Source organism: Gobius niger, assembly GCF_951799975.1.
Source record: "Gobius niger genome assembly, chromosome: 24".
Lineage (NCBI taxonomy): Eukaryota > Metazoa > Chordata > Actinopteri > Gobiiformes > Gobiidae > Gobius > Gobius niger.
The window spans coordinates 16,001,082-16,028,829 of NC_136875.1; the positions used below are offsets into that span (position 1 = coordinate 16,001,082).

Here is a 27,748-nt window from a genome sequence, read left to right on the forward strand (position 1 = left end):
TGAATAAACATGAATCACCAAAGTGTTGCACAAACCTGGACGGGGCCGGATTGAAAACCAGGCCTGGACTCTGACAGGGCCGGACTGGGACTGAAAACCAGCCCTGGACTCTGGTCAGTCTGGCCCAAATTGGTGTAAATGTGACACTTCCACAAATACACATGTGAACCTCTGACCCAGAGCATTTTCTCCAGTTCGGCTTTGCCCAAATCTAAAGGCTTCTTGACTGGAGAGCAACACTGTAACGCCTCATTTGAAATCTACAAAAGTGATGGTCACTTTCTGTCACGTTGTCGCTGCATTTTTGTCATGTTTTTGTTGCTTTTTCGTCACTTTTTCGTCGTGTTTTTGTCTCTTGTTTTTGGGTTTTTTTTTCTTGTTATTGTTGTTTTTTCATCGCTTTGTCGTCACGTTTTTGTCACATTTTGTTGTGTTTTTGTTACTTTTTTGCTGGATTTTTTTCATTTATTTTCGCTGGATTTTTGTCTTTTTTCGAATTTTTTTTCATTTTTTGTTGGATTTTTTTTTTTTTTAATTGCTGGATTTTTGTCATGTTTTTGTTGCTTTTTCCTAGCTTTTTTTGTCACTTTTTTGTCGTGTTTTCGTCTCTTGTATTTCGTTTTTTTTTTTCTTGTTATTGTTGTTTTTTCATCGCTTTGTCGTCACGATTTCGTCACATTTTGTTGTGTTTTTGTCATATTTTTTGCTGGATTTTTGTCTTTTTTTCCAGATTTTTTTTCATTTTTTGTTGGATTTTTGTCATTTTTTTGTTGGATTTTTGTCATTTTTTTAGCTTAATTTTTGTCTTTTTTGTTGGATTTTTGTCATTTTTTTTGCTGTTTTTTGTCACTTTTTTGCTGTTTTTTGTCACTTTTTTTGCTGGATTTTTGTCACTTTTTTGCTGTTTTTTGTCACTTTTTGTCAATTTACATCCTCATTTTCTTCTCTTTTTTTGCCATTTTGAAGACGCTTTTAGATTGGGAGAATTTGGAGACCAGGAGAAAACATGTTCAGGTGGGAGTTAAGAGGTTAAAGGCTCTTCAAAACTCTCAGATGTGACTTGTCCAGCCCTGCACATCCGCTGTACAGGTGTAGTAACCCCGAGTCACCAGTGAGAGGCAGCAATGCGCCTTCTGACGTGCAGTCTGCCGGAAAGCTCCACGAAGAAGAAGAAGGCGGAAGTAAACACCGCTGCTGTGGCTCCGCGTGTGGAGCGTGTTTCCCGGTGTCTCTCCGCGTGTTTCCCGGTGTCTCTCCGGTGCTGTGGCTCCGCGTGTTTCCCGGTGTCTCTCCGGTGTCTCTCCGCGTGTTTCCCGGTGTCTCTCCGCGTGTTTCCCGGTGTCTCTCCGGTGTCTCTCCGCGTGTTTCCCGGTGTCTCTCCGGTGCTGTGGCTCCGCGTGTTTCCCGGTGTCTCTCCGGTGTCTCTCCGGTGTCTCTCCGGTGTCTCTCCGGTGTCTCTCCGCGTGTCTCTCCGGTGTCTCTCCGGTGCTGTGCGGGGATGTTGTCCGCTCTGAAGGAGGCCCAGGGCCGGGTGCTGCTCCCCGGGGATGAGTTCCTCTGTCAGGCCGAGGACCTGCTCTCCCTGTCGGCCCCGGGGCGCAGGGACACGGCGGTGTGCGGCCCCGGGCTGCGGAGGAGCGGAGACCGGGTCACGGTGTGTGTCAGCGGGGTGCTCCGGCACAAGCCCCCCAACGTGTTCTGGATCCACTCCCACGGGAAGAGGGTGAGACTGGGGGGGAGAGGGGGGGGGAGAGGGTGAGACTGGGGGGGAGAGGGGGAGACTGGGGGGGAGAGGGGGGGGAGAGGGGGAGACTAAAGAGGGGGAGACTGGAGGGGAGAGGGGGAGACTGAGGGGGAGAGGGGGGAGACTGGGGGAAGAGGGTGAGACTGGAGAGGGGGAGACTAAAGAGGCAGAGGGGGAGACTGGGGGGGAGAGGGGGAGACTGGGGGGAGAGGGGGAGACTAAAGAGGGAGAGGGGGAGACTGGGGGGAGAGGGGGGAGACTGGGGGAAGAGGGTGAGACTGGAGAGGGGGAGACTAAAGAGGCAGAGGGGGAGACTGGGGGGGAGAGGGGGAGAGGGGGGGAGACTAAAGAGGGAGAGGGGGAGACTAAAGAGGGAGAGGGGGAGACTAGAGGCGGAAGAGGGTGAGACTACAGGGGGTGACACTGGAGGGGGGAGAGACTAAAGTAGGACCAGATGAAGTAGTTGAAGAGTATTTGTGTCAGTGTTTGGTGGAGAATACTTTGTAATTGTATTGAGTTACTGCATTGTGAGAGCGTGTACATATATGTATATATTATTCATGTGTACATATGATGGGAGGCGGGTCTACAGTGGCAGTGACGGCCCTAAACCTCCACTGGGGAGATACAGAGCAACGCCTCATTTGAAAGCGAAGACCTACAACACCTCCTCTAAGCTGCTTCCTTTGTGCGGATTTGTGACGTCCTCATTGCATGACTTAGTTTCGAAAATAATAAAGTCATTTTTTTTTTTTTTTTCCTGGATTTTCTTCATTTTTTGCTGGATTTTCTTCATTTTTTGCTGGATTTTCTTCATTTTTTGCTGGATTTTCTTCATTTTTTGCTGGATTTTCTTCATTTTTTGCTGGATTTTCTTCATTTTTTGCTGGATTTTCTTCATTTTTTGCTGGATTTTCTTCATTTTTTGCTGGATTTTCTTCATTTTTTGCTGGATTTTCTTCATTTTTTGCTGGATTTTCTTCATTTTTTGCAGTCATTTGGCCCCAAAAAATGAGGAAAACATGAAGCGAAAATATGGGAAATTGTGTAAAAATATTTGTGCTTAAAAAAAGGGTAAATTGGTGAAAATATTGAAAACATTAGTAATAAACATGAGCAAAATAATAATAATAATTTAATGGGAAGAAAATGGTCAAAGGTCAGGGAATAAAAATGTGTACATTTGTGTGTATTTCCGCAGTACGTCCCGGTGAAGGGCGAGTGCGTGGTGGGCGTGGTCTCGCTGAAGTCCGGTGACGTGTTTAAAGTGGACGTGGGCGCGAGTGAACCGGCGTCTCTGTCGTACCTGTCGTTCGAAGGCGCCACCAAGAGGAACCGGCCCAACGTGCAGGTGAGACACCAGAGCTCCTGGACCAACGAGAGCCTTCACTGAAGCCCAGGAGGTTTAGTCCTTACTCGTGCTCTGTCTGCAGGAGGTTTAGTCTTTACTTTTGTCGTTTTTTTCCTGGATTTTTGTCGTTTTTTTCCTGGATTTTTGTCATTTTTTTCCTGGATTTTTGTCATTTTTTTTCCTGGATTTTTGTCATTTTTTTGCTGGATTTTTGTCATTTTTTTGTTGGATTTTTGTCATTTTTTTGCTGGATTTTTGTCATTTTTCTGCTGGATTTTTGTCTTTTTTTTGCTGGATTTTTGTCTTTTTTTTGCTGGATTTTTGTCTTTTTTTGCTGGATTTTTGTCATTTTTTTTGCTGGATTTTCTTCATTTTTCTGCTGGATTTTTGTCTTTTTTTTGCTGGATTTTTGTCTTTTTTTTGCTGGATTTTTGTCTTTTTTTTGCTGGATTTTTGTCATATTTTTCCCTGGATTTTTGTCATTTTTTTTGCTGGATTTTCTTCATTTTTTTTTACTGGATTTTTGTCTTTTTTTGCTGGATTTTTGTCTTTTTTTTGCTGGATTTTTGTCATTTTTTTGCTGGATTTTTGTCATTTTTTTGCTGGATTTTTGTCATTTTTTTGCTGGATTTTTGTCTTTTTTTTGCTGGATTTTTGTCATTTATTTTTACTGGATTTTTGTCTTTTTTTTGCTGGATTTTTGTCATTTTTTTCCTGGATTTTTGTCATTTATTTTTACTGGATTTTTGTCTTTTTTTGCTGGATTTTTGTCATTTTTTTGCTGGATTTTTGTCATTTTTTTGCTGGATTTTTGTCATTTTTTTGCTGGATTTTTGTCATTTTTTTGCTGGATTTTTGTCATTTTTTTGCTGGATTTTTGTCTTTTTTTTGCTGGATTTTTGTCTTTTTTTTGCTGGATTTACTCGTGCTCTGTCTGCAGGAGGTTTAGTCCTTACTCTGTCTGCAGGAGGTTTAGTCCTTACTCTGTCTGCAGGAGGTTTAGTCCTTACTCTGTCTGCAGGAGGTTTAGTCCTTACTCTGTCTGCAGGAGGTTTAGTCCTTACTCTGTCTGTCTGCAGGAGGTTTAGTCCTTACTCTGTCTGCAGGAGGTTTAGTCCTTACTCTGTCTGCAGGAGGTTTAGTCCTTACTCTGTCTGCAGGAGGTTTAGTCCTTACTCTCTCTGTCTGCAGGAGGTTTAGTCTTTACTCTGTCTGCAGGAGGTTTAGTCCTTACTCTGTCTGCAGGAGGTTTAGTCCTTACTCTCTCTGTCTGCAGGAGGTTTAGTCTTTACTCTGTCTGCAGGAGGTTTAGTCCTTACTCTGTCTGCAGGAGGTTTAGTCCTTACTCTGTCTGCAGGAGGTTTAGTCCTTACTCTGTCTGTCTGCAGGAGGTTTAGTCCTTACTCTGTCTGCAGGAGGTTTAGTCCTTACTCTCTCTGTCTGCAGGAGGTTTAGTCCTTACTCTGTCTGCAGGAGGTTTAGTCCTTACTCTGTCTGCAGGAGGTTTAGTCCTTACTCTGTCTGTCTGCAGGAGGTTTAGTCCTTACTCTGTCTGCAGGAGGTTTAGTCCTTACTCTCTCTGTCTGCAGGAGGTTTAGTCCTTACTCTGTCTGCAGGAGGTTTAGTCCTTACTCTGTCTGCAGGAGGTTTAGTCCTTACTCTGTCTGCAGGAGGTTTAGTCCTTACTCTGTCTGCAGGAGGTTTAGTCCTTACTCTGTCTGTCTGCAGGAGGTTTAGTCCTTACTCTGTCTGCAGGAGGTTTAGTCCTTACTCTGTCTGCAGGAGGTTTAGTCCTTACTCTGTCTGCAGGAGGTTTAGTCCTTACTCTGTCTGCAGGAGGTTTAGTCCTTACTCTCTCTGTCTGCAGGAGGTTTAGTCTTTACTCTGTCTGCAGGAGGTTTAGTCCTTACTCTGTCTGCAGGAGGTTTAGTCCTTACTCTCTCTGTCTGCAGGAGGTTTAGTCTTTACTCTGTCTGCAGGAGGTTTAGTCCTTACTCTCTCTGCAGGAGGTTTAGTCCTTACTCTCTCTGTCTGCAGGAGGTTTAGTCCTTACTCTCTCTGCAGGAGGTTTAGTCCTTACTCTGTCTGCAGGAGGTTTAGTCCTTACTCTCTCTGTCTGCAGGAGGTTTAGTCCTTACTCTGTCTGCAGGAGGTTTAGTCCTTACTCTGTCTGCAGGAGGTTTAGTCCTTACTCTCTCTGCAGGAGGTTTAGTCCTTACTCTGTCTGCAGGAGGTTTAGTCCTTACTCTGTCTGTCTGCAGGAGGTTTAGTCCTTACTCTGTCTGCAGGAGGTTTAGTCCTTACTCTGTCTGTCTGCAGGAGGTTTAGTCCTTACTCTGTCTGTCTGCAGGAGGTTTAGTCCTTACTCTGTCTGCAGGAGGTTTAGTCCTTACTCTGTCTGTCTGCAGGAGGTTTAGTCCTTGCTCTGTCTGCAGGAGGTTTAGTCCTTACTCTGTCTGCAGGAGGTTTAGTCCTTACTCTGTCTGCAGGAGGTTTAGTCCTTACTCTGTCTGCAGGAGGTTTAGTCCTTACTCTGTCTGTCTGCAGGAGGTTTAGTCCTTGCTCTGTCTGCAGGAGGTTTAGTCCTTACTCTGTCTGCAGGAGGTTTAGTCCTTACTCTGTCTGCAGGAGGTTTAGTCCTTACTCTGTCTGTCTGCAGGAGGTTTAGTCCTTACTCTGTCTGCAGGAGGTTTAGTCCTTACTCTGTCTGCAGGAGGTTTAGTCCTTACTCTCTCTGTCTGCAGGAGGTTTAGTCCTTACTCTGTCTGTCTGCAGGAGGTTTAGTCCTTACTCTGTCTGCAGGAGGTTTAGTCCTTACTCTGTCTGCAGGAGGTTTAGTCCTTACTCTGTCTGCAGGAGGTTTAGTCCTTACTCTGTCTGCAGGAGGTTTAGTCCTTACTCTGTCTGCAGCAGGTTTAGTCCTCTCTCTGTCTGCAGGAGGTTTAGTCCTTACTCTGTCTGCAGGAGGTTTAGTCCTTACTCTGTCTGCAGGAGGTTTAGTCCTTACTCTGTCTGCAGGAGGTTTAGTCCTTACTCTGTCTGCAGGAGGTTTAGTCCTTACTCTCTCTGTCTGCAGGAGGTTTAGTCCTTACTCTGTGTGCAGGAGGTTTAGTCCTTACTCTGTCTGCAGGAGGTTTAGTCCTTACTCTGTCTGCAGGAGGTTTAGTCCTTACTCTGTCTGCAGGAGGTTTAGTCCTTACTCTGTCTGTCTGCAGGAGGTTTAGTCCTTACTCTCTCTGTCTGCAGGTGGTTTAGTCCTTACTCTGTCTGTAGGAGGTTTAGTCCTTACTCTGTCTGCAGGAGGTTTAGTCCTTACTCTGTCTGCAGGAGGTTTAGTCCTTACTCTGTCTGCAGCAGGTTTAGTCCTTACTCTGTCTGCAGGAGGTTTAGTCCTTACTCTGTCTGCAGGAGGTTTAGTCCTTACTCTGTCTGGAGGAGGTTTAGTCCTCTCTCTGTCTGCAAGAGGTTTAGTCCTTACTCTGTCTGCAGGAGGTTTAGTCCTTACTCTGTCTGCAGGAGGTTTAGTCCTCTCTCTGTCTGCAGGAGGTTTAGTCCTCTCTCTGTCTGCAGGAGGTTTAGTCCTTACTCTGTCTGCAGGAGGTTTAGTCCTCTCTCTGTCTGCAGGAGGTTTAGTCCTCTCTCTGTCTGCAGGAGGTTTAGTCCTTACTCTGTCTGCAGGAGGTTTAGTCCTTACTCTGTCTGTCTGCAGGAGGTTTAGTCCTCTCTCTGTCTGCAGGAGGTTTAGTCCTTACTCTGTCTGCAGGAGGTTTAGTCCTTACTCTGTCTGCAGGAGGTTTAGTCCTTACTCTGTCTGCAAGAGGTTTAGTCCTTACTCTGTCTGCAGGAGGTTTAGTCCTTACTCTGTCTGCAGGAGGTTTAGTCCTTACTCTGTCTGCAGGAGGTTTAGTCCTTACTCTGTCTGCAGGAGGTTTAGTCCTTACTCTGTCTGTCTGCAGGAGGTTTAGTCCTTACTCTGTCTGCAGGAGGTTTAGTCCTTACTCTGTCTGCAGCAGGTTTAGTCTTTACTCTCTCTGTCTGCAGGAGGTTTAGTCCTTACTCTGTCTGCAGGAGGTTTAGTCCTTACTCTCTCTGTCTGCAGGTGGTTTAGTCCTTACTCTGTCTGCAGCAGGTTTAGTCCTCACTCTGTCTGCAGGAGGTTTAGTCCTTACTCTGTCTGCAGGAGGTTTAGTCCTTACTCTGTCTGCAGGAGGTTTAGTCCTTACTCTGTCTGCAGGAGGTTTAGTCCTTACTCTGTCTGCAGGAGGTTTAGTCCTCTCTCTGTCTGCAGGAGGTTTAGTCCTTACTCTGTCTGCAGGAGGTTTAGTCCTTACTCTGTCTGCAGGAGGTTTAGTCCTTACTCTGTCTGCAGGAGGTTTAGTCCTTACTCTGTCTGCAGGAGGTTTAGTCCTTACTCTCTCTGTCTGCAGGTGGTTTAGTCCTTACTCTGTCTGCAGCAGGTTTAGTCCTCACTCTGTCTGCAGGAGGTTTAGTCCTTACTCTGTCTGCAGGAGGTTTAGTCCTCTCTCTGTCTGCAGGAGGTTTAGTCCTTACTCTGTCTGCAGGAGGTTTAGTCCTTACTCTGTCTGCAGGAGGTTTAGTCCTCTCTCTGTCTGCAGGAGGTTTAGTCCTTACTCTGTCTGCAGGAGGTTTAGTCCTTACTCTGTCTGCAGGAGGTTTAGTCCTTACTCTCTCTGTCTGCAGGAGGTTTAGTCCTCTCTCTGTCTGCAGGAGGTTTAGTCCTCTCTCTGTCTGCAGGTGGGGGACCTGGTTTACGCTCAGTTCCTGGTGGCGAACAAAGACATGGAGCCGGAGCTCGTCTGTATCGACGGGTCCGGACGCTCCAACGGTCTGGGCGTGTTCGGGTCCGGGGGCCTCATGGTCACGGTCTCGCTGGGACTCGTCCGCAGGTGAGTCAGAGTCTCTAAACCCGTTTCCTGGTCCTCAGGCTCCAGAGTTAAACCCGTTTCCTTGTCTCAGGCTCCAGAGTTAAACCCGTTTCCTTGTCCTCAGGCTCCTGTCTCTGTATTTAAACCCGTTTTGCTGTTTTTTTGTCTTTTTTTGCTGTTTTTTGTCTTTTTTTTGCTGTTTTTTTGTCTCTTTTTTTGCTGTTTTTTTGTCTTTTTTTGCTGGATTTTTGTCACTTTTTTGCTGAATTTTTGTCTTTTTTTTGCTGTTTTTTTGTCTTTTTTGCTGGATTTTTGTCACTTTTTTTGCTGGATTTTTGTCATTTTTTTGCTGTTTTTTTGTCATTTTTTTGCTGTTTTTTTGTCTTTTTTTGCTGGATTTTTGTCTTTTTTTTTGCTGTTTTTTTGTCTTTTTTTGCTGGATTTTTGTCATTTTTTTTGCTGTTTTTTTGTCTTTTTTTTGCTGTTTTTTTGTCTTTTTTTGCTGTTTTTTTGTCTTTTTTTGCTGTTTTTTTGTCTTTTTTTTGCTGTTTTTTTGTCTTTTTTTTGCTGGATTTTTGTCTGTCTCCGTATTTAAACCCGTTTCCTTGTCTCAGGCTCCAGATTTAAACCCGTTTCCTTGTCTCAGGCTCCTGTCTCTGTATTTAAACCTGTTTCCTTGTCTCAGGCTCCAGAGTTAAACCCGTGTCCTTGTCTCAGGCTTCTGTCTCTGTATCTAAACCCGTTTTTTTTGCTGTTTTTTAGTCTTTTTTTGCTGGATTTTTGTCACTTTTTTGCTGATTTTTTGTCTTTTTTTGCTGGATTTTTGTCACTTTTTTGCTGGATTTTTGTCACTTTTTTGCTGGATTTTTGTCACTTTTTTGCTGGATTTTTGTCTTTTTTTTGCTGGATTTTTGTCTGTCTCCGTATTTAAACCCGTTTCCTTGTCTCAGGCTCCAGAGTTAAACCCGTTTGCTTGTCCTCAGGCTCCAGAGTTAAACCCGTTTCCTTGTCTCAGGCTCTGTCTCTGTATTTAAACCCGTTTCCTTGTCTCAGGCTCCAGAGTTAAACCCGTTTCCTTGTCCTCAGGCTCCAGAGTTAAACTCGTTTCCGTGTCTCAAGCTTCTGTCTCTGTATCTAAACCCTTTTTTTTTGCTGGATTTTTGTCTTTTTTTGCTGTTTTTTTGTCTCTTTTTTTTGCCTTTTTTTTGGTCTTTTTTTGCTGTTTTTTTTTTTTTTTTTTTGCTGTTTTGTTTGTCTTTTTTTTGCTGTTTTTTTTGTCTTTTTTAGCTGTTTTTTTGTCTTTTTTTTGCTGTTTTTTTGTCTTTTTTTGCTGTTTTTTTGTCTTTTTTTGCTGTTTTTTTGTCTTTTTTTTGCTGTTTTTTTGTCTTTTTTTTGCTGTTTTTTTGTCTTTTTTTGCTGTTTTTTTGTCTTTTTTTTGCTGTTTTTTTGTCTTTTTTTTGCTGTTTTTTTGTCTTTTTTTGCTGTTTTTTGTCTTTTTTTTGCTGTTTTTTTGTCTTTTTTTGCTGTTTTTTTGTCTTTTTTTGCTGTTTTTTTGTCTTTTTTTGCTGTTTTTTTGTCTTTTTTTGCTGTTTTTTTGTCTTTTTTTTGCTGTTTTTTTGTCTTTTTTTTGCTGGATTTTTGTCTGTCTCTGTATCTAAACCCGTTTTTTTTGCTGATTTTTTGTCTTTTTTTGCTGTTTTTTTGTCTTTTTTTTTGCTGTTTTTTTGTCTTTTTTTTGCTGTTTTTTTGTCTTTTTTTTTGCTGTTTTTTGTCTTTTTTTTGCTGTTTTTTTGTCTTTTTTTTGCTGTTTTTTTGTCTTTTTTTTGCTGTTTTTTTGTCTTTTTTTGCTGGATTTTTGTCTTTTTTTTTTGCAGTTTTTTTGTCTTTTTTTTGCTGTTTTTTTGTCCTTTTTTTGCTGGATTTTTGTCTGTCTCTGTATCTAAACCCGTTTCCTTGTCTCAGGCTTCAGAGTTAAACCCGTTTCCTTGTCTCAGGCTCCGTATTTAAACCCGTGTCCTTGTCTCAGGCTCCTGTCTCTGTATTTAAACCCGTTTCCTTGTCCTCAGGCTCCTGTCTCTGTATTTAAACCCGTTTCCTTGTCCTCAGGCTTCAGATTTAAACCCGTTTCCTTGTCCTCAGGCTCCTGTCTCCGTATTTAAACCCGTTTCCTTGTCCTCAGGCTCCTGTCTCCGTATTTAAACCCGTTTCCTTGTCCTCAGGCTCCTGTCTCCGTATTTAAACCCGTTTCCTTGTCCTCAGGCTTCAGATTTAAACCCGTTTCCTTGTCTCAGGCTCCTGTCTCTGTATTTAAACCCGTTTCCTTGTCCTCAGGCTTCAGATTTAAACCCGTTTCCTTGTCCTCAGGCTCCTGTCTCTGTATCTAAACCCGTTTCCTTGTCCTCAGGCTCCTGTCTCCGTATTTAAACCCGTTTCCTTGTCCTCAGGCTCCTGTCTCCGGGCGAGGAGCTCATGAAGGACCTGTCCGGACTCTTCCCGTCAGAGATGGTCCTGGGTCTGAACGGTCGGGTCTGGGTCAAAGCCTCCAGTCTCCAGCAGACCCTGATCCTCTCCAACCTCCTGCAGAGCTGTGAGAGTCTGCTGCCCGACCAGAGGAGGGCGCTGTTCGCCCGCGTCCGACAGGGGGCGCTGTGACCTTTACCCTCCTCTGTAAATACCTTCTTCTGTGTCGTTTTCTAAATAAACAAATCTCCCGGACCTCGTTCTGCCTTTTCTTCATAAACATTTATTCAGAATATCTTAAGAAAAATGACAAAAAATGACAAAAAAAAACAAAAAATGTGACAAAAAAAAAGACAAAAAAAATGACAAAAAATGACAAAAAAATGACAAAAAAATGACAAAAAAAGACAAAAAAAAGACTAAAAATGTGACAAAAAAATGACAAAAAAATGACAAAAAAAAAGACTAAAAATGTGACAAAAAATGACAAAAAATGTGACAAAAATGTGACAAAAAATGACAAAAAAATGACAAAAAAGACCAAAAAATGACAAAAAATTGATTAAAAAAAAAGACAAAAAAAGACAAAAATGTGACAAAAAAGACAAAAAATGTGACAAAAAAAGACAAAAAATGTGACAAAAAATGACAAAAATGTGACAAAAAATCGACAAAAAAATGACAAAAAAAGACAAAAAAATGTGACAAAAAAAGACAAAAAAAAGACAAAAAATGTGACAAAAAATGTGACAAAAAATGACAAAAAAAGACAAAAAAATGACAAAAAATGTGACAAAAAAAAGACAAAAAATGTGACAAAAAAAGACAAAAATGTGACAAAAAAAGAAACAAAAATAACTTTTTCTGTGTTGTTTTCTAAATAAATAAATCTCCCGGACCACGCTCTGCCTTTTCTTCATAAACATTTATTCAGAATATCTTAAGAAAAAATATATTTTTTACACAGATTTTTCACTTTTGTATTTTTTTTTCTTTACAGTGCTTTGTGTAAAACTCGTACAGACTTCAGGAACACAGTGCAAACAGAACAGGACTCTGGCGCCGCCTGCTGGCCAAACGGACGACTGCAGGGCGGGTTTAAGGCCGGGGTTTGTGAAAGGAGTTCAACCCCTTAACTCCCGCCTGGACCGAGCACGTTTTCTCCAGTTTGGCTTTACCCCAATCCAAAAGCTTCTGGGAAACAGGTGTGAAAATAGTGACATGACTGAGATGAAAACAATGATGGAGATGTGACAAAAAAGTGAGAAATTTGAGAAAGTGACGAAAATATGACGAAAATATGACAAAAAAATGACAAAAAATGACAAAAAAAATGTGACAAAAAGACAAAAAAATTGACAAAAAAAATGACAAAAAAATGACAAAAAAAATGACAAAAAAATTGACCAAAAAATGACAAAAAAAGACAAAAAATTACAAAAAAATTGACAAAAAATGACCAAAAAATTGACAAAAAAATGACAAAAAAATGACAAAAAAATTGACCAAAAAAATGACAAAAAAATGACAAAAAATGACTAAAAAATTGACAAAAAATGACAAAAAAAAAGACCACAAAATTGACAAAAAATTGACAAAAAAATGACCAAAAATGACAAAAAATTGACAAAAAAAGACAAAAAAGTGAGTTGAAAAAAGTGAGTTGAAAAAAGGCGGGAGTTCAGAGGTTAAACCACTGGACATTCAGGGATAAAACATTAAGGCACAAAACGAGACGAACCAGGTCTGAGTGAAGGTTTTTACACTTCCTTTAGGCTGAGGAACCAACGCGAGTCTGACAGTTTGATAAAGCCGAGAGTTACCCGGGTTTACCGAGAGTTACCCGGGTTTACCGAGAGTTACCCGGGTTTACTGAGGTTTTACTGGTGGTTTTAGCTGGAAGAGTTTGGGGAAAATAATAGTTCTTTTCTTTGCTAAACCCGCCTTAAACCCGCCTTAAACCCGCCTTAAACCCGCCTTAAACCCGCCTTAAACCCGCCTTAAACCCGCCTTAAACCCGCCTTAAACCCGCTCCGAGTCCTTCAAAAGCAGCAGAAGTAACGAGGCCCAGAGTCTCCAACACGAACAGAATCAAGCAGAACTTTGGCAAAAACCAGACGAGCGCCAGAGCGGGCGCCAGAGCGGGCGCCAGAGCGGGCGCCAGAGCGGGCGCCAGAGCGGGCGCCAGAGCGGGCGCCAGAGCGGGCGCCAGAGCGGGCGCCAGAGCGGGCGCCGGAGTGCGGGCGCCAGAGCGGGCGCCAGAGCGGGCGCCAGAGCGCGGGCGCCAGAGCGGGCGCCAGAGCGCGGGCGCCAGAGCGGGCGCCAGAGCGGGCGCCAGAGCGGGCGCCAGAGCGCGGGCGCCAGAGCGGGCGCCAGAGCGGGCGCCAGAGCGGGCGCCAGAGCGGGCGCCAGAGCGGGCGCCAGAGCGGGCGCCAGAGCGGGCGCCAGAGCGGGCGCCAGAGCGGGCGCCAGAGCGGGCGCCAGAGCGGGCGCCAGAGCGGGCGCCGGAGTGCGGGCGCCAGAGCGGGCGCCAGAGCGGGCGCCAGAGCGCGGGCGCCAGAGCGGGCGCCAGAGCGCGGGCGCCAGAGCGGGCGCCAGAGCGGGCGCCAGAGCGGGCGCCAGAGCGCGGGCGCCAGAGCGGGCGCCAGAGCGGGCGCCAGAGCGGGCGCCAGAGCGGGCGCCAGAGCGGGCGCCAGAGCGGGCGCCAGAGCGGGCGCCAGAGCGGGCGCCAGAGCGGGCGCCAGAGCGGGCGCCAGAGCGGGCGCCGTGGGCGGAGTCTCTACAGGAACCGGACTAAACCAGGCGTTTAAGGCGAGACGGGGGAAACAAACTTTAGGAAGAACGAAGAGTCGACTGAGAGACTTAGAAGAACCAGGGAAAGAAGAGAAAACATGTGTTAAATAAAAGATTTACAGAAACAGAAACATGTGAGTAAACTGGGTAAAAATGGGCATAAATGAGAGAAGAAAATAATGGGAAAATTGGAGGAAAAATTAAAAAAATATATATATATTATTTATTATTATTATTAACATTGGTAAAAATATAAAAAGTAAAAATGAGGGGGGGAAATGTTTTTATTTTAATGGGAAAGAAATAGATTTTTTTTTTAATAAATGTGATAAAATGGGGGGAAATAGGGGACACAAAAATTAAATATTAGTCGTAAAAATGAGGGGGAAAAGAAAAAAAAATTAAATGGGAAAAAAAAAGGAAATACCTTGGATAAAAATTGGGGAAAATAAGGAACATTTTTTCTTTTTTGTCTTTTCCCATTTCTCGGCGGCAAAAATAATTAAAAAGTGGAAAAGATTTGGAAAAAATACAAAGAAATTGTGAAAAACATGTATTTAAGCTGAATCAACAGTCACTCCCTGATAAATTGGATAAAAATGGGGGAAAATAAGGAGCAAAAAATGTGTTCAATAAAAGTTTTTTTTTTTTAAATGAGAAAAGAAAAAAATGGGAAAATTGGAGCAAAAATGTTTTTAAATTGGTAGAAATAGTAAAAATATAAGAAGTAAAAATGAGGGGGAAAAATGTTTTTATTATTTTAATGGGAAAAAAATAGAAAGAAAATGGGGGGAAATCATAGTAAAAATGGGCAAGAAATAGGGGAAACCAAAATGAAATATTAGTAAAAATGTGGGGGAAAAATAGAAATAACTTGGATAAAAATTGGGGGAAATAAGGAACAAAAAATGGGAAAAGAAAAAAAAATTGTGAAAAAAATAATTTAAAAATAGTTGAAAAAATACAAAGAAATTGTGAAACATGTGTTTCAGCTGAATCAACAGTCACTCCCTGGACCAACAGACTTAACTTTATTTTCCGACACCAAACTAGTGACGTGTAACGGTGCCCAGGCCGCGTCTCCTTGTTTTTCAGTTTCATATACTATGATAGTATTAGTGAATACGTGTGGTTAATAAAGTGTTTCCACCTGCGCGTCTCGCCTTAAACCTAAAAACAAACGGACTCTCCGACTCTGGAACCTGGACTTCCTGGACTTCTTCTAACGGAACATTTCCTCATGATATTTCTTCAGTGGTTTCCAAACAAATGCAAACGGAAATACAAAAGCAGCAAAAGGAAAGTGAGTCCACTCTGGCGCTCCGTCCCCGCCGTCACATGATCACGTGGGCCGCGGTCACATGACGTGGCTCTGGATGCCCGGGGTGAACTCTTTGGCGTTGGGGTTCAGGCTGGACTGGAGCTGAGGAGGAACACGGGACAGGGAGTTAGCATAGCATAGTTAGCATCAGAGGTCGCTATGCTAAAGTGGCTATGATAGTTAGCACCAGAGGTCGCTATGCTAAAGTGGCTATGATAGTTAGCACCAGAGGTCCCTATGCTAAAGTGGCTATGATAGTTAGCACCAGAGGTCGCTATGCTAAAGTGGCTATGATAGTTAGCACCAGAGGTCACTATGCTAAAGTGGCTATGATAGTTAGCACCAGAGGTCGCTATGCTAAAGTGGCTATGATAGTTAGCATGAGAGGTCCCTATGCTAAAGTGGCTATGATAGTTAGCATCAGAGGTCCCTATGCTAAAGTGGCTATGCTAGTTAGCACCAGAGGTCCCTATGCTAAAGTGGCTATGATAGTTAGCATCAGAGGTCCCTATGCTAAAGTGGCTATGATAGTTAGCACCAGAGGTCACTATGCTAAAGTGGCTATGATAGTTAGCACCAGAGGTCCCTATGCTAAAGTGGCTATGATAGTTAGCACCAGAGGTCGCTATGCTAAAGTGGCTATGCTAGTTAGCACCAGAGGTCCCTATGCTAAAGTGGCTATGATAGTTAGCACCAGAGGTCGCTATGCTAAAGTGGCTATGATAGTTAGCATGAGAGGTCCCTATGCTAAAGTGGCTATGATAGTTAGCATCAGAGGTCCCTATGCTAAAGTGGCTTTGATAGTTAGCACCAGAGGTCGCTAAGCTAAAGTGGCTATGCTAGTTAGCACCAGAGGTCCCTATGCTAAAGTGGCTATGATAGTTAGCACCAGAGGTCGCTAAGCTAAAGTGGCTATGATAGTTAGCACCAGAGGTCGCTAAGCTAAAGTGGCTATGCTAGTTAGCACCAGAGGTCCCTATGCTAAAGTGGCTATGATAGTTAGCATTGAGGCTCCTCCCCCTAACTCCTCCCTCACTGACAGACCAATAGGCTTCTTATCATGGCGGACGCTGACGCACGTCCGGTTTGGTTAAGACTCTCACCGAGCTGCTCGTTTCAGACGGGCCTGAATCTGACGTCCGTTTTGACCTTTAACCTCTTACCACCCGCCAAAACCAAACGCATTCTCTCCTCTTTGCCATTGTCGTCACTTTTTATTACTTTTTTTGCTGTTTTTTTGTCATTTTTTTGCTGTTTTTTTGTCATTTTTTTTGCTGATTTTTGTCTTTTTTTGCTGAATTTTTGTCACTTTTTTGCTGAATTTTTGTCACTTTTTTGCTGAATTTTTGTCACTTTTTTGCTGGATTTTTGTCAATTTTTTTCCGGATTTTTGTGGTTTTTTTGCTGGATTTTTGTCACTTTTTTGCTGGATTTTTTGTCACTTTTTTGCTGGATTTTTGTCACTTTTTTGCTGGATTTTTGTGTTTTTTTTGCTGGATTTTTGTCACTTTTTTGCTGGATTTTTGTCACTTTTTTGCTGGATTTTTGTCACTTTTTTGCTGGATTTTTGTCACTTTTTTGCTGGATTTTTGTCACTTTTTTGCTGTTTTTTTGTCACTTTTTTGTTGAGGTTTTGTCAGGGTTTTTTGGTCACTTTTTTAGCGCTTTTTTGTTGCGTTTACATCCTCATTTTCTTTTTTATCTTTTTTATTTTAAGAAGCTTTCAGATTTGGAGAACTTGGAGAACAGGAGGGAACATGTTCAGGTGGGAGTTAAGAGGTTAAGGAGATGTTCCACGATTGTACAGAGGAAAAATCCCAGTTTGTGAACCTGTTCTCAAACAACGGCACTAAAAACTACTCTGATTCTAAACATCTCTCCACATCTCTGTCCTCACCAGGATGTCTGACGGCCAGGGGGCGCTGTGGAGGCCTGTGCTGTGCTGGTGCTCGGGGGGCAGGCAGGGGGCGCTGTGCAGGGGCAGGTCTCTGGAGGGGATGAACCAGTCCCACTGCTCCTCCTCCTCCAGCATCTGGTTAAAGCAGGACTCGATGAAGTCCTGCTCCCACAGCTCCTCCTCCACCTGCGGGAGAGACACGCAGCACAGGGTCTGAACATACACCTATAACTATATATATATGTATATATATATATATGTGTAGAACCAGGAAACAGAACAGTGAGAGGAAGATCTGCACATTTACAACATCAGGGTCAAGTCAAGTCAAGAAATGGGAATAATTTAGGGGGAAAAAAGGGCAAAAATAGGGAAAATCCTAGTAAAAAAGAGGGAAAAAATGGGGCAAAAAGAACAAATAAATTATGAGGGAAATGGGGCAAACTTTGGGCAAAACATTTTTAATAAATTGAGCTCTTAACCCTCCAGATCTTCTCTGATTTACTATTTGAGCTAGGGCTGCTCGATTATTGAAAAAATAATAATCACGATTATTTTTGTCATAATTGAAATCACGATTATTCAAACGATTATTTGTTGCCTTTAAAAAAATCCTTCAAAAAAAAGACAAAAATCCAGCAAAAAAGTGACAAAAATCCATCAAAAAAAAGACTAAAATCCATCAAAAAAAGACAAAAATCCAGCAGAAAAAGTGACAAAAATCCAGCAAAAAAAGACAAAAATCCATAAAAAAAAAGACAAAAATCCAGCAAAAAAGTGACAAAAATCCAGCAAAAAAATACAAAAATCCATCAAAAAAATGGCAAAAATCCATCAAAAAAGTGACAAAAATCCATCAAAAAAGTGACAAAAATCCATCAAAAAAGTGACAAAAATCCATCAAAAAAAAGACAAAAATCCAGCAGAAAAAGTGACAAAAATCCATCAAAAAAAGACAAAAATCCAGCAGAAAAACTACAAAAATCCATCAAAAAAGTGACAAAAATCCATCAAAAAAAGACAAAAATCCAGCAGAAAAAGTGACAAAAATCCAGCAAAAAAAGACAAAAATCCATCAAAAAAAAGACAAAAATCCAGCAGAAAAACTACAAAAATCCATCAAAAAAGTGACAAAAATCCATCAAAAAAAGACAAAAATCCATCAAAAAAATGGCAAAAATCCATCAAAAAAGTGACAAAAATCCATCAAAAAAAGACAAAAATCCATTAAAAAAAAAGATAAAAATCCATCAAAAAAGTGACAAAAATCCATCAAAAAATCTAAAAATTAAACAAAAAAAACAAAAAAAATATATATATATATATATTATAATCGATTTTTTTGCGATTATGCTATTTTTGTAATCGTTTACTGTTGTAATCGAAATCGTAATCGAATTTCGATTAATTGCATAGCCCTGATTTGAGCTGAAACCAGGTCCCTTCTTTAATCCTCAAAAACTGGACCTAAAGAGGAAAGCCTTTGCTCACCTGTCGGTCGAACTCCTCCTCGTTCTCCATCCACATGTACTCAGCAAAGGGGTTTTCCTCCAGGTCCAGGATCAGCTGCTCCCCCAGAGGCACTCGGTTACTGATGGTCATCGTCCTCCTGACGCCCAGGAGACACGGAGAAACAAAACCGTCACAAAACCGTCACAAAACCATCACAAAACCGTCACAAAACCATCACAAACATCTTTTCTACAGGATCATAGAGAAACTGCTGTTTGGAGGATCTGAAAGTGAAATATCCAGAGTCGAGGAATGTGAGGGAAATGTAGAAACAAACTGGGGAAATACGTGGAGAGAAATGAGGGACCTCGACCTCCTGCCCAAAGTCTCTGTCCCTGTTTTAGCCCCTGGACCGGAGGTTGGAAACAGCTGAGGTTCCTTTAAAGCGACAGCGTCTTCTGTAAACACGCCCTGCACCTGTTCCTGCCACAACGAGCCGGAGAAACCGACAGCTGCTCAGGAACAGCTGAGGGCGACTGCGGGGCCTCTTCGTTTAGGGTCACTTTATTTTTCTCACTTTTTTGTTGGATTTTTGTCTTTTTTTTTTGCCTGATTTTTGTGTTTTTTTGTTGGATTTTTGTGTTTTTTTGTTGGATTTTTGTGTTTTTTTGTTGGATTTTTGTGTTTTTTTGTTGGATTTTTGTATTTTTTTGCTGGATTTTTGTCTTTTTTTGTTGGATTTTTGTCTTTTTTTTGTTGGATTTTAGTCATTTTTTTTGTTGGATTTTTGTCATTTTTTGCTGGATTTTTGTCTTTTTTTTGCTGGATTTTTGTCACTTTTTTGCTGGATTTTTGTCTTTTTTTTGCTGGATTTTTGTCCTTTTCTGTTGGATTTTTGTCATTTTTTGTTGGATTTTTGTCTTTTTTTTGCTGGATTTTAGTCATTTTTTTGCTGAATTTTTGTCTTTTTTTTGCTGGATTTTTGTCTTTTTTTTGTTGGGTATTTAACTCATTTTAGTAACTTTTTTGTCATTTTTTGTCACATTTTTGTAACTTTTTTTGTCACATTTTTGCCACTTTTGCATTAATTTTTCGTCACATTTTTGTCACATTTTTGTCATTTTTTTTGGTCATTTTTGTCAATTTTTTCGTCACTTTTTTGTCACATTTTTTGTCATTTTTTGGTCATTTTTGGTCATTTTTTGTCAATTTTTTCGTCAATTTTTTATCACATTTTTGTCACTTTTCGTCACTTTTTTGTCACATTTTTGTCATTTTTTTGGTCTTTTTTTGGTCATTTTTGGTCAATTTTTTGTAATTTTTTCGTCAAATTTTTATCACATTTTTGTAATTTTTCGTCACTTTTTTTGTCACATTTTTTGGTCATATTTTGTCCATTTCTTGTGACATTTTTGTGATATTTTTGCCACTTTTTCATACATGTTTCGTCACATTCCCGAACTCTATTGTCAGAGATCTGGAGAAAGTACAGGACTCTGCACACCCTCCTTTAACACTGACACAGCTAAACTTAATGTCTTCTTCTTCTTCTTCTTCTTCTTCTTCTTCTTCTTCTTCTTCTTCTCTGATGACATTCATATCGCTGTTACTGCCCCGTTACATCATCGTAATGAACTCAATCACCCCGGTTTCTGCTTCAGCTCCGGTAAAACCTTCTCCTCAGGCCCAGATGTTCCTCCACAGCTGCCTCACAGAAACGCACTTCGTCTTTTTTCCTCTTTAATTCGTGAAACTTAAACGCCTCCGACACAACAGCGCCCGTTAAAAACACTTTCCCGCGATGACAACCGTTAGGACCGCCTGTTCCCGCGAGAGTGCGGCGTCAGCGAGAGCACAGAAGTGATATTTACCCGACACAGAGGCTGAAAGTCGGTGAAATGTGGAGTTAAATCCGCCGCTCGAGTCGCTGCTTCGGCACAAGTGTAACGACAGAGTAATGATAGTAATGGCGGCGGCCGTTTGTTTACAGCGCGCACGTTACGCCCCCCCCCCCCGCGCGCTCATTGGACCGGACCGCGCGCGTGGCCTCGGGTACGTCATCACGCAACGAACAAAAACAGCGGAAAAACTACAGAGCTACGTTTTTTTTTTTTTTTTTACACGAAATAAATAATGATGAAAATTAATAAATACGTCTTTATTGTGACGTTATTGTCGCTTTTTTGTAAAAAAAAAAAAAAAAAAAAATACGACTAATAATAAATTAAATATTGTTTGCCGTACATGGGGCTCTGGCATCGACGACTAAATGAATCGTACTTTTAAATCACATCGTCGCTGTTCATTCAGGCCAGTGTTAATTTTATTTTAGTTTAAGTCTTTTGACTAAAATGTAATTTAATTTTAGTCGAGATTTAGTAAAAAAAAAAATAAACGTTTAAATTTTAGTCTAGTTTTAGTCGACTAAAATTGCATGTCAGTTTAGTCGACTAAATTTAAGACTAATTTATAAAATTAATTATAATCATATTTAATCAGAGCCGGTGCTGGCCCTTCTGGGGCCCTAAGCAAAAATCCACACAGGGGCCCTACAGTAGCGTCCCATGGCTATTCGACGAAGAGAGAATCCATTTATGGTCAAAACAGTTCCACTGTTCCAGGGCAGAAGCAGAACATACAGACCTCAATTCAGGCCCCGCCCCCTGTGTGAGGACCACTAACCACTAAGCCACTGTGAGACTGGTATTTAGGACGACTACTAGTCTATTTCCCTTTTTAAAATAGTAAATGGCAAATGGTCCCATTCTCTCACCTCTGGTCCCTGACCCACAGATTGGGAACCGCTGATTTAAAACTAACTGAAACCTGCTCCTGACGGTTGTTTCAGTCTGACCACTGAGAATTAGTCTGAGTAACACTGTGCACATTCAGAGAACCAGAGTTACTGTAAGTAACTGTGCTCATGAGAACCATTGGATTCAACTCAACATAAAGGCCAAGAACGGCTTTACTCTCGTCTTGTCGTAAACTACTGTCCGGATACTCCAGACTCACCAGACACAATAAGAAGAGAGTTTAAATGAGAGCGAAGCCCAGAGCTGCAGCCCAGAGTCCGCACAGAGAAAACATGAGAGCAGCGCTCGGGACACAGGAGACAGACGCCGAGCGGGACACGAGCGGAGAAGCACTCGCGCTTTGGAAGAGACAAGGGGAAGGCGGTCGGTCTCTCCTGCTCATTCACTTCACCAGACTGCTCCGTGTTGGTGTTATATGTGGCGCAGTAGGCGGAGAGTGAGTGCGCGCTGGAAGAGCCTGTCCCGTAACAAAACGCTGATTAATCAGTGAAACAACACCGTAGTTTGACTGAGACGCGGGGCCCTTGCGGCTGCGGGGGCCCTACGCACCTTGCGTAGTCTGCATATAGGAAGAACCGGCTCTGTATTTAATCATGGTCCTCGACTCCATGGAGCTGCTTCCACATGAATAAAGCACAAACCTGTTCATTTGGCAGTGAATTTAAATGATCTGAGGCTCTTTCAGACGCTCAATAGAAGTCTGGATGATTTTAGTCTCTCCTTTTCATTTTTTATTTAGTCTTATTTTAGTCGACTCAAATATCTGGACATTTTAGTCACAGTTTTAGTCTCATGAGAAACTTTTAATTTAGTTTTAGTCCAATTTTAGTCACAAAAATATCACTTTGACTAAAATTAAGACTGTAGCTGTAGCTCCACAGACAGAGATTTGTTGGTTTCTTCACATTAACGTGTGATTTTACTCTTATCTTCATGAGCAATGATTACAATACATAAAAATGCCGCTGTCAGTTGTTTTTCATGTCCATCCTGAGTCGAGATACTCAGATATTGCTGGGTTGCAGGTGACATCACAGCATTCTTAAGGACTATTATATAGAGGAAACATATTTGTGTCTTTGAGGACATTTTTGGTCTTGTACAAAGAGCTCATGGACCCAGTGACTGATATTAATGATCACTTTTTCTAATTCATACATTTTCTTTTTAGCTACAACTTGTGAAAGTGTGATTCTGTTAATAGGAAACACTGGCTCCTCCCCCTCGCTGGGTCCGATGACATCATCATATTCTAGAACCTGCAACCCAGCAATTGTTACATGTTGTAGTACTTCATGATTCTACTGCAGTATTCATGATGTCCTCGGAAGAGCTTAGGCTCAAGCGTCCTCCCCCCAAAATCAAACCACGGCCCCATGAAGCCCCCGGACCCGGATCGTGTCGTATTTTCACACTTTGGAAACGGGAATAGTCAAAGTGACCTTCACACATTTGCTCAGAGCCCGATTTAAACACGAAAGCTGGAGGAGGATAAATTCAGGACTGACAGGTGGTTTTTAAATGTGCCTCATTCTGGATCAGGTCTAGAACATACAATACTTATTTTATCAGTGAGAGTGAATGATTTGAACTGATTCCACAACAACAACAAAACACATGTGTAGAGTCATTAAAGAGTCTAGAGCTGTTTCTTTTCCTACGGCTCAGGCACTTGGTCCTATTTTTAGTCCAAACCAAACCCTCAAAATAGCTCCTGCACAGAGTCAGCAGAGAGAGTGTATAGACCCACAGCTCTCTTTAAGATAAAGCTTTGTAATGGTTTACTCGTCTCATATATGGAAAAAAACAAACACCTAACCCCCAAAAAAATTGCTACAGAAGGTTTTTCAATGGTTTTCTGTAGTATCAGGTGTGCTTATTAACATACTAAAAGTCTACCAAAATCTGACCACTGGAAAGGTCAAATTTTCAAGATGGCGTCCAAGAGGGTGGCGAGATCCTTAAAATGCCCATTACTCCTTTATTATTCATCCTAGACGAGTCATTTTGGTTCTAACCCCATGTTCTGGGTGTCTAGGAATCCAATGGGCTTGTTCACATTGTAGTCACATGATCACATAATTGTGAAATAGAAATCGTGGACAAATACTCTATATATTAATCTCTACGACATTTACTCGCGAAGATATTCACTAAAGTCGGCGAGGCAAGCGACCATGTCGGCCCTGACATAGGGCTGTGCAATTAATCGAAATTCGATTACGATTTCGATTACAACAGTAAACGATTACAAAATTAGCATAATCGCAGAAAATCGATTATAATTTTTATTTTGTCAATTTATTTTTTTTTTTTTCAAAAACATTTTTTGTTTTAATTTTTGTTTTAATTTTGGGATTTTTGTCATTTTTTGCTGGATTTTTGTCACTTTTTTGATGGATTTTTGTCACTTTTTTGAAGGATTTTTTTAAAGGCAACAAATAATCGTTTGAATAATCGTCATTTCAATTATGACAAAAATAATCGTGATTATTATTTTTTCAATAATCGAGCAGCCCTAGCCTGACATGGTGGACCTGGAAGGGAAAAAGAAAGAAAATATTGAACCCGATCCGCATTTTTTAGTACTAGACTAGCGCTATCTAAATTACCAAGGTTTAATTGGCATCTTTATTTCAAATGACCCCGACTGAGGCAACAGGTACCCCAGCCCCAGGTAACCCCAGGAAACCCCAGGAAACCCCAGGAAACCCCAGGTAACCCCAGGAAACCCCAGGTAACCCCAGGTAACCGCTCATTCCGGATCAACCCGCGCATCACTGGCTCCCGCACTGGCAAAAGATCTATTTCCACACCTAAGACTAATGTTAATATATATAGAGTATTTGTCCACGATTTGTATATCATAATTATGTGATCATGTGACTACAACTTGAACAAGCCCATTGGATTCCCAGACACCCACAACATGGGGTTAGAACCAACATGACTTAGGATGAATAATAAAGGAGGATCTCGCCACCCTCTTGGACGCCATCTTGAAAATTTGACCTTTCCAGTGGTCAGATTTTGGTAGACTTTTAGTATGTTAATAAGCACAAGTGATACTACAGAAAACCATTGAAAAACCTTCTGTAGCAATTTTTTTGGGGTCAAACCATATATAGTGTCTGACTAAAATAACTTATTTTGTGTCCTTTTAACAGCAGGACAACGTTAAGGAAGCCACTAAATTAAAATGTTATTTTTGTCCAAACTCATTCCTAACTTCACGAACATCCCATTCAAATTTCACAGCTTTAGTGTCACTTTTCAGGGTCACAGGAAAACTCACTGAAAGGTCATGACTTCATGACAGTCAAATTTGATAAAAAATAATATAAAAAATGTACAGTGAACTTGCATTTACAATAAACTTAGATTTAATACCAGTTTGAATCTAATTTAATGCTTTTTAATGATTTAAGGCCTTGATTTTAAACCTCTTAAACCCTGTAATGAGGCGAGCAGTGTTTTTCCCACAATAGTCTGAGCTCACACTAAACTAAAGGAGGAGGAGAAGTTCCATTACAGGCCCTTTAACCAAGTTATAAGTTATAAACCAGAGAAACAGTGGAGGTTCAGGTCAGTGTTCGGATTAAGTGATGTTATTTCAGCCACTCCTGCTTTTGTTTCTGTTCAAAAGGACCAAACAAGAATAATAAAGAACAGGAAGAGCCTGCAGTTTGGCTGGACGGGCTAAAGTCCACGTTTGGCTGTAGAACATATACTGTTATAGACAATGAATGAATGAATAGTTTTTATTATTGTGTCTTGAAAACAAACTTGAAAACTGCCCTGGTGGGTTTATTAGCCGCTTACTGCACTTTCTTCAGTTCCGCTTCGCTCAAATCTAACAGCTTCCTGCCAATAGACCAGTGTAGCACCTCATTTGAAAGCTAAGACCTACAAAACTGATCGTGACTATTTTGTTGCGTTGTTGCTGTGTTTTTGTGGCTCTTTTTTTTTTTTTTTTTTCATATTCTTTATTGCGTTTTTGTTGCTGTTTTTGTTGTGTTTGGGAAAGGTTAGTGCTAGAAGGGACAGTCTGCTGTGAAAACGTGAGATATCATGACACAAATGAAGGTTAGGGCCAGGGAAATGGTTAACCTCCTAACTCCCGCCTGAACCGAAAGGATCTTTTTCCTCATGTCATCAGATTTTTTTCCCCATCATTTTTTTGTTGGGCGTTCAACTCATTTTTGTAACTTTTTCGTCATTTTTTTGTCACATTTTTGTCACTTTTTTGTCACTTTTTTGTCATTTTTTTGGTCATTTTTTTGTCATTTTTTTGTCACATTTTGGTCACTTTTTTGTCACTTTTTTGTCATTTTTTGTCATTTTTTTGTCACATTTTGGTCACTTTTTTGTCACTTTTTTGTCACTTTTTTGTCATTTTTTTGTCATTTTTTTGTCACATTTTGGTCATTTTTTTCGTCATTTATTTTTTATGTTTTTGTCACATTTTTGTCACTTTTTTGTCATTTTTTGTCATTTTTTTTGTCACATTTTGGTCATTTTTTCGTCATTTATGTGTCAATTTCTTGTGACATTTTTGTGACATTTTTGCCACTTTTTCATAAATTTTTTGTCACATTTCCATCATTGTTTTATTGCTATTTTCACAGCTTTTTTCCAGAAGCTTTTGGATTGGGGTAAAGCCAAACTGGAGAAAATGTGCTCGGTTCAGGCGGGAGTTAAGGGGTTAACTTTAAGGATTAGGATTATTTGTATTTTTAGACAAACCAACTCACAGATCTATACAAACTCACAGCAGACGATCTAGCACTAACCTTTGGGAAACAGGACTAAATGTGTTCGTTTCATGCTGTAAGTCTCTGGTGCCTCCAGATGGCGCTGTAGTCCGGGCGGCGCTGCTTTGACTTCACTTCCGGTAGCACCGGTTTCTCTCTGCGACAGTCACGAATCCGCCTCAAACTGCGGCGCAAACACACGTTTCCCCCCGGCCTGAGGTAAGACACCCCGGCTTCTGTCACAAAACTACCCGCTCCCGCCTTTGCATCAGCGACAAGACGCGTTTATTCCCGCGAAAAGGCGAAAAGGTGAGTGAGACCTGTTAGCATCTCTTAGCATCAACAACGGCTAACGGCTAAACCCAAACCTGCTCTCCTCTTCCTTTTCAACCCGCTTGTGGCCGACATTAAACATCAGGTCGCTGTGAATACACGTCGGCTGCGTGATTCTGTTGGTTAAATGTGTTTTTATTCACACACGGGCCCATTGTGAGCAGTTAAGGAGTAAAGTGTTATCGTTAGCTTTAGCCTCCAGCTGCTACTTTGTGCCTGAATGCACCTTCACGGAGCGGAATGTGGAGCTCCTGCCTGCCCGGGCGGTTCTACTCAAAGCTTTATAACCTTTTAGACCAGCTCGACTTCTCCTTTCCTCGATACTATCTTCCTTTTTGCAGCAAATCTCCGGAACGCGATGCTAACGCTGGCCTTTCTGCAGACGAACATACTTGTTAGCAGATGCGTTCAAAAGGAGCAGTGTTTTCTTCTGTTAGACACTTGTTTGAAATCTTTGTTATGAGCTTTACTTTCGTCTTTGAGACATATTAGTTTTTAGGAAGTTCCTCTTTGATTAAATATATCACTGTTTGTTTGCTAATCATCTTTTTAAGGCTGTTAGCTTTCAGTACGATCGTTTATTCACATTGACTTGCTTTATTTTCATGTGTTTTGTCAGACTGATGACTAATCCTGTGCTTGGTGCCTTTTATCCTCTTGTAAATCTACACCATGAATGAGAATATCGGATATTTTTAATTAAAACAAACCACTGTCAAATACTTGTTATAAATACCTGCTGTTTGCAGTTTTCTCACATGCTCTAAACGTGTTTTAACCTCTTAACCCCCGCCTTAACCGAGCATATTCTAGTTCGGCTTTACCTGAATCTAAAAGCTTCTCCACTGGAGCTTACCTCCTCTTGTTGCAGTTTTGATTGATATATCAGGCCAATATTAGGATTTTACAATATTGGTTGGAGCTGAGTCGGGGCAAAGCTCACGATTTACCGATCGATCTACGTTCCCGCCCTCACCTGTGGTCATGTGATCCTCACCTATGGTCATGTGACCCTCACCTATGGTCATGTGATCCTCACCTATGGTCATGTGATCCTCACCTGTGGTCATGAGATCCTCACCTATGGTCATGAGATCCTCACCTGTGGTCATGTGATCCTCACCTATGGTCATGAGATCCTCACCTGTGGTCATGAGATCCTCACCTATGGTCATGAGATCCTCACCTGTGGTCATGTGATCCTCACCTATGGTCATGAGATCCTCACCTGTGGTCATGAGATCCTCACCTATGGTCATGTGATCCTCACCTGTGGTCATGTGATCTGGGTAATGAAGGACAAGATCGCGAATACAAGCGGCCGAAATGAGTTTCCTTCGCAGGGTGGTCTGGGCGCACCCTTCAAGGTCGGGTGAAGAGCTAAGAGTAGAGTCGCTGCTCCTTCACGTTGAAAGGAGCAGCTGAGGTGGCTCGGGCATCTGTTCCGGATACCTCCTGGTCGCCTCCCGCGGGAGGTGTTCCAGGCATGTCCTAGTGGGACAAGGCGTCGTGGACCCAGGACACGGTGGTGCGACTATGTCTCCGAGCTGGCCTGGTGTCGCCTCCGGGTCCCCCCAGAACAGCTGAAGGAGGTGTGTGTGGATCGGGAAGTCAGACTGCTGCCTCCGCGACCCGGCCCGGTTAAAGAAGAAGAAAATGGATGGACAATATTGGTTATCGGCGATCTAGCGGTGATATCTCCGGGACTGAAAGGGATAGAAACTTCCCGTCCCATCAAAACTCCCTCGACCTCAGGGGAACAGAGAAACATCACATGCAAATTGGTTTGCTACAAGTCACGTTTCACTAAACCTCAGTCATATGGACATGCTGTACAGAACCTGGAGAATTTTGTCCCTAAGTTAGTTTTAACATCCGTTATAGTATTTTTGATCGCTGAGCAAAATGCCTCCACTAGCAACAGTATGCTAACGCTAATGA

General features: G+C 41.8%; 2 protein-coding genes across 3 annotated transcripts; one reads left to right on the top strand and one right to left on the bottom strand.

Moving 5' to 3' along the window:
- Positions 1 to 1,207: 1,207 nt before the first annotated feature.
- exosc3 (exosome component 3) lies at positions 1,208 to 11,563 on the top strand. 2 transcript variants are annotated; one of them, XM_079582345.1, is made up of 6 exons: positions 1,208 to 1,222; positions 1,472 to 1,723; positions 2,946 to 3,095; positions 7,851 to 8,002; positions 10,426 to 10,648; positions 11,442 to 11,563. In XM_079582345.1, the coding sequence occupies exons 2-5, from the start codon at positions 1,499 to 1,501 to the stop codon at positions 10,631 to 10,633; spliced, it is 735 nt and encodes a 244-aa protein (XP_079438471.1). In that variant the 5' UTR covers positions 1,208 to 1,222; positions 1,472 to 1,498; the 3' UTR covers positions 10,634 to 10,648; positions 11,442 to 11,563. The 2 variants fall into 2 exon arrangements, with proteins under 2 accessions (XP_079438471.1, XP_079438470.1); XM_079582344.1 differs by lacking the exon at positions 11,442 to 11,563 and having other exon boundaries at positions 10,426 to 10,677.
- Positions 11,564 to 14,454: 2,891 nt separating this feature from the next.
- LOC306982414 (polyadenylate-binding protein-interacting protein 2-like) lies at positions 14,455 to 19,925 on the bottom strand. The gene is made up of 4 exons (XM_079582353.1): positions 19,776 to 19,925; positions 17,944 to 18,061; positions 16,453 to 16,638; positions 14,455 to 14,657 (listed from the first exon to the last, which is right to left on the bottom strand). Exons 2-4 carry the CDS (start codon positions 18,052 to 18,054, stop codon positions 14,592 to 14,594), a joined length of 363 nt encoding a protein of 120 aa, XP_079438479.1. The 5' UTR covers positions 18,055 to 18,061; positions 19,776 to 19,925; the 3' UTR covers positions 14,455 to 14,591.
- Between the last annotated feature and the right edge of the window lie 7,823 nt (positions 19,926 to 27,748).